The 6,768-nt window shown below is 44.4% G+C and overlaps 1 protein-coding gene across 1 annotated transcript; it reads left to right on the forward strand.

The window, feature by feature from the left end:
- The first annotated feature begins 449 nt into the window (after positions 1–449).
- Positions 450–6,254, forward strand: LOC133141246 (beta-1,3-galactosyltransferase 5-like). Its single transcript, XM_061261727.1, has 2 exons — positions 450–583; positions 4,655–6,254. Exon 2 carries the CDS (start codon positions 4,855–4,857, stop codon positions 5,866–5,868), a length of 1,014 nt encoding a protein of 337 aa, XP_061117711.1. The 5' UTR covers positions 450–583; positions 4,655–4,854; the 3' UTR covers positions 5,869–6,254.
- Positions 6,255–6,768: the final 514 nt, after the last annotated feature.

Raw genomic sequence — 6,768 nt, forward strand, 5'->3', positions numbered from 1 at the left:
AGTAAGCTCCAACTCTGATAACAAGCCTGAAAGATCCAGTTCAGAGACACTGTAAACAAACAACGCAGTCTATGGACCTTTAGTTTACATCACAAAGTTGTGATAGCTGCTGTTTGCTTTTGAATACAATGCATGGGTATATTTTCTCTAGCAAGCAGATTTTCTTCGAACAGCAGAACTGTGCGCACACAGTGCTCGATGTCAATATTTCGAGACGTGAGATGTCACTGCGCATGTAGTTCAGAATGGAGACGAAATATATTGTTCCTCGCTTGCATTATAAACATAGGCAATTGTAGTCTTATCCTATTGGTCATAACGGAGCCTAGTTTGAATACAAGTCCTCTATTAGCCAATCACTACTCCTACCGCATTGAACAAAGTTACCATTGGTTCTAACTTTTGAAAAGGGAGGACAAAGGGGGGGAAGGGGGGTTGTTTACGTATCACACATGTCTTTGCACATTGTTTTGCACGGCCACAGTTAGCTTTGATTGATTAAAAGCACGGCGTTCATTAAAAAAAAAAATCTTGATCTGTTAAAATCCCGAATTAAAGGACCCACAGAAACGTCTTGTAAACGGTAAGTGGCACTTAAGAAAGGGACGTACTAACACCGTTTTGTTTGTGAACTTGGCGGGGTCCGCTTGTTTTTAAAAACCCTCCTATAAAATTGTAACGTTCATGTGAAATTGTCAGAACAGCACAAGTTGTCATGACTGAAGCTGAAGTATGTTTTTGCTGTATAATTGCGGAGAAATGTTAAACATCGTTACATTGAAAAGATATATAGATAATATATCTAGATATATAAAAATATCAAATGTGAAGTGAATGTAATGTAACATCTAGATTCTGCCTACGAACCTTGGACCCACCCCCACCCCCCAATCATTTACACACGCGCGCGCGCAAAGTTTTCAAGTTATTCAGAAAGAAAGGAAACTTAATATTGAATTAGATGGGGAAATGAACGTTTAGTTTGGCTTACAGAATAATTGTATAGTCAATGAAATGTCTCTAAGTTTCCACACGGTTAGGTTTATGATACGCATCTCAATTAATCCGTTGGTCCATTGGGTAATTTTTCTAATTCGCTTAAAAAAAAGTTTGACTAGATATTTTATGGTTATGCTGCGTTTTATAACGTTACTGGAATAAAACCTCATCCCTGTCATCTCCCTCTAACAGCTAGAACATGCCTTGGACATAAAATGAATTCAAAATCCAATTCAACTCTGCTGTATGCTTCACTTAAAGCATTACTGTTTGATAAACAAGCAGGGACTTTTTTCTAAGAGCATTTCAAATGGGAGTTTTGCGCCTTACGCATTAAAAAGGCAAACGATCACAGCTCGCCGTTATTTTTCATCCATAATGCAAGTGAGGGCATGGTTGCTAGCTGACTGAATCCGCTGCCTGTAGTTTCTCCTCCAATTCAACGTTTCTGAGTGGCGTCTTGAGAAAATAGCCTATATTTTTTCTCTGCGGTGTCGCCATTTGTTTAGTATTTTAGCCATTCTCTCCATGAGCTTGCATTGACAGACCCGTGCCTCTCTCAAACACAAGTTGTTTATCAGTTCCCCTTAGAGGAAGGTTTTTATAATTCACTTTGCGCATTGACCTGAATAGCGCTGGGAAGGGCTGGTTGCTTGCTGTGATAAAACGGCCCGTTACGGGAGCATTTGTAGGTTGTATTGTGGGTTGGGGGAGGGGAGAGATGCGTCGTTGCTAGGGTGAAGGGTATCGGAATGGGAAATCTGGCGGAATTAGCCGGAGTGGTGATTAATTATGTTGCTGTTTTGGGGAGGCTGTTATCGGGGCTTGTTAAGACATTTCTCCTGAGAACTGTTCCGTGTGAAGAAGACAATGAGTTACAGTCGGATGCCCGCATCGCTGATCGGGTACACTTAATTGCCGCTCACATTTGACAAATGCTGTGATTTATTGAAAAGATGCCATCCAGTCAGCGAGCAAGGCGGTAGCTCCTTGTGATGGTATATACCACAGGTTCAGCCTCTGCGAGCACAACAGCTTGTTTTATTCAGTAAAAAAATAATCCTAATTCCATGTTGTATAATATCACATTCCTGTAACTTTCTGGTCTTCTTTAAGAAATATCAATGCATTTCAGTGTAACAGCAAAAGATAGGCATGTATTTTATTCAGTCCATGATCAAAAGCTAAACTATCTGATAGCAGTTGTCATTCTCTAGCTCTCCCGGTAAAACTAGAATGCGGAATCTCCGTGGCACAGAAATGGTTTAAATCAACAAGCAACTTTTCTTCCAATTTCCATCTCGCAACATAGTTTGAATGTTATGTATGTGTAGAGGTACTAGAACGGGGTTTATTGAGCACAATATTGATATTGTCGTCAGTCACAAGTCCCTTGCTGAAATCTTCAATACCGTGGGCCTCATTGAGTCCACGGAAACACATAATTCAAAGTTTTGAAAAGTTGTTTTTTGGCTCTACACATGAAAGCCTCCACTTGTTTGTGAGCTGCGGAAAGCCCACCCCAGGTTCAAGGTTCCGTCAGCGTGAAGAGTGTGAAGTTTCCTCGTGTGTCAGAGACATAAAAAGGCTCCAGCCGCGTTTGGTAAAACCTCACTGACCTCACAGCCTTGTATAGGTGTGGACCGCTTGGGCTCTTCCAGACTTCCTGCTAGGCCTTAAAATGATCCTACATCTCACTGATAACACAGGCAGCTCAATCTTTCAGTCAGGGCCGATGGATCGATCACGATCGGGAGATCCTGATAAGATAAAGGCTGGAGAGCCTGTGCAATGCGTTCTCTAGACACAGACAGAAATGGTATGACGCTATTCGACTGGTTAATGGGCCTATGAATCTTCTGCCATTAAGAGAAATACTTTCTGGCAAGTAACTGGAGCCCATACTTCTGAAAGTGAATCGTCCTTTGAATGAAAGTTATCCTGCACATTTCTCTCCCGTTTGAATTGTAGTTTGGTGTTTGCACAGAGCGTCCCACACAGTTTCAAGAGGGCATGAGTACAATTACATGCAAATTCGAAGAGCGCACTGAACACATTGTGTGTTGCTTGGAATAAGGGCATCATAACTATGTCAGTTGATGTCAGATTACATAAAAATGTCATTATTTTATTGGTAAATTGTATGACAGTAAAATCTGTCATAACATTCTCAGATAAAATTAGGACAGTTTTATATAATTTAACATCGACTGGCATCATATGTTATGCCATCTTGTGACCGCTGTTATGTCATGTGTATGACAGTGTTATGTCAGCCTTATGGCAAGGGGTTCAGGTAAAGTGTTACCGAACAAGTTCATGATGAGTTATTTTTGTGGAAGATAAGTGAGATAAGTGTTAGTGGAAGATGAATACTGATGTTGCCTACATGGCCCAGCCACCCAAACACTTGAACCCTGTTTATATTGAACTTTTTAATGGTAGCTTGCTAGCCTTCTTAAACCTGAGAAAGGCGAATTATGATGAACAATTATAAGTGTCCTGTTCTGGCATTTGTACGTGTACACATACTGCAGTTGCCTTGACTACCAGGGACATATTCCATTTGTACGGTCAGAGAGAAGGAAATGTACATGGTGTTAAATGTGTAATTATAAACCTGCATGTTACTAAATCTGTAACAATGAAAAAGAACTGACAAGCCTCATTTACAGTTTTCAGACCCTTTACAGATGCTGTGTTGAACATATATGTCACTCATGGAATTAAAGCGAAAAAGACAATTTCTTTTTTCAGATCTTTTTCACGTATATAATTTTTCAGAAGATGTTGTGTCAGGGAAATCTGGCAGAGCAAAAATGGTATGGAATATTCATTCAGAAATGTTATCGGGCTGCTTTTCTGATCCACACACATGCACACGCACACACACACACTCACACACACACATATTCACAAGTGAAATTGCTCTGACCCTAACAACCTCTCTACAAATGTCAGAATCGCTTCCTCCCAGTAGAATGTTAATGGCACGCTGCACTTGACAGTTGGGTGATTTATAACGTTCCACCATGAGCTATTAGTTTAACCTTTGATGTCAGATTTTTTTTTCGTCGGAGGCAGTGCAGGTTTTATGCCCCATTTCCACACCTTGCAAATAGGTTAAATCAGTCATACTGATTGGCCCCTTTGATGAATATCCACTGAGATTCGAAATGAAAGTGGGCTAAGGTTCCTCCAGATAAGATCAAATAAAGGGATAATTCCCCCTTGAAAAAGCTTGTTTGTGCTGTAAAATGGCTTTGTTTTTCGGGGATCGCAGGTCATTTCTTCTCCGTAGATAAAGAGGTGAAGTGTGCTAGCCACTGGTTTCCTTTTGCTGTGCGAGTTAGGCCCGGCGCATCACCATTATGACATCTGGCTTCAGCTACTGGTACCTCAGTATACATTCTGACATTCAGGTCATAGTTGTTCCGCCGATATGAAGCATGTTCAGTATAATAACACTCTTAATTGGTTCGACTGCAATGAACAATATTTGAAATATTGTTATTACTGGCCTTCTTGTTATTTGGTTTGTACTTCGCCAGAGCTCTGCACAGGGCTGTTCATTTCTTCCTTTTAATTATTATCATTTTTTCTGATGGAAACATGCTGTTTTGTTAATTAAGGGACGTTATTTCTTTAATCCCAGGGTGGAGGCACCTGGAGTAGGGACCTGGTGACAGCTAATTGGAACCTGAGCTGCAGATCTGACGTTTTTGGACCGCTAAACCGCCGCTGGAGAAACCATGGACCCCACGCTGGATTACAACATACTGAGAGATGATCTCCTAAACCTTCACATGGTCTGATAATTAAAAGTATTAGAATGCACTTGACTGTCATTCTGCCATGAAATTGATATCCCTGGCCGTTCGCAGGCCGGGCATTGTGTGGGTTAGTGCCCTGATGTCCTGCCTGCTGATCTTAAGGCTGTTGACCCCGAGGAGTTCCCTTCTGCTGACGCTGCTGGACTTCCCTGACCAATTAAATGAAGGGATCTCAGGGGTCAGGAGCACTGGGATAGATTTTGAGTCGCTTCTCCGGATGGACCGGGATACGTTTCCGTTCTGCAGGAGGGGGCTGGTCGTGATGATTTTGGTGACGTCCGCTCCCTGGCACGCAGCGCGCAGGGCTGCGATTCGGCAAACCTGGGCGAATAAACATCCGGACCGCAGTGACCACCCCTGGCAGGTGCTGTTTCTGATTGGCCAGCGGCAGGAAGATGGCGTTTCGGAGGACATCCAGCGAGAGCAGCGAGCGTTCGGGGACGTGCTGGTGGGAAACTACGCCGACAGCTACCGCAACCTGACCCTGAAGGTCATGCACGGTCTGAGGTGGGCCGCGGAACACTGCCAGCCGCGCTTCGTCCTGAAGACGGACGACGACTGCTTCGTCAACACCGACTACCTGCCCCGCTTCCTGGCGGAGTTTGGCGGCGTGGAGACCGGGCTCTACGCGGGGTCCCTGTTCGCCGCGGGGAAGCGGCAGGTCATCAGGGACCCGGTCAGCAAGTGGTACGTGTCGCGGGAGGACTTCCGCGAAGACGAGTACCCGCCCTACGCCAGCGGCGTGGGGTACGTCCTCTCGGCGGACGTGGTGCTCCGCATCCTGAAGGCGGCGGAGACGGTGCCCCCTGTGCCCATGGAGGACGCGTACGTGGGCATCCTGGCGAAGGAGGCCGGCGTTCCCGTCATGTTGAGCGGTCGCTTCACCAAGAACAACGTCAACTGGAGGGTGTGCAACTACAGGTACCTCCTGGTCATCCATCACCTGGGTGTCCCCGAGCTGAAGGTAGCTCAGGAAAACATGATTAAGGCCAGGACTGCCTGCTCCCGAACAAAGGAAATCAGGAGCTGGAAATGAAGCGCGCCTCCCTCGCCATCGGTTTCACATGCCCCGGTGCCTGCTGGGGGTCTGCGCCGGGCTCCTCCCTCTCCTGTTTTAGACTCTTATTTCCCAGGTGCCCGGGCGAAGAATGGTGATTACATAGCTGTTTCTGAGGCTCTGTCGGAACCCCCCCTGGGCTCTCTCTCTCTCTCTCTCTCTCTCTCTCTCTCGGCTCCGAGCACGAGGGATCTCAGTTCGCTGAGAAACGTCCTAAACTAATAAGGCCAGATGTGTGCCTGTGTCATGTGTGTGTTTTTCCCCTCACCACGGGATTGGAAACATGACACGCTGAATTACTAGGACAAAATACAGAGATGCGGGTTTGTTTTTGCCAACTGATATTTAAAAAAAATGTTTTTACACTACATGTTTTATCATTAAAAAATATATATATTTCTAGAAATGTATATTTTGGAGTCATTGAATATAAAAAATTGTATTTCTCCGTTTCATGTTGCATCTGTGCTGGAATATGTTTCTCTGGTTATTTGTTGTGTATTCGTGCTTCTTCCTTATGGTGTAACATAACGGTCATAATTGTGAGTATCAGCAAATGCTGTTACCGTATTAATAAATAAATGAGGAAAATATACAGACCTCGCTGAGGAAGGAATGCTCTTAATGAAAACTACTGTTGTCATGGAGCCATACATCTTCTCAACTGCTCTTTTGAGAGTTATTTTAAACGGCTTACGTATGTGTGTGTGTGTATGTGTGTGTGTGTGTGCATGTGTGTATGTGTGTGCGTGTGTGCGTGTGTATGTGTGCGTGTGTGTGCGTGTGTATGTGTGTGTGTGTGTATGCGTGTGTGTGTGTGCGTGTGCGTGTATGAGTGTGTGCGTGTGTGTGTGTGCATTCTTCCGCTCAGCCTGGGTT

This window comes from Conger conger, chromosome 11 (assembly GCF_963514075.1).
Source record: "Conger conger chromosome 11, fConCon1.1, whole genome shotgun sequence".
Taxonomy (NCBI): Eukaryota; Metazoa; Chordata; class Actinopteri; order Anguilliformes; family Congridae; genus Conger; species Conger conger.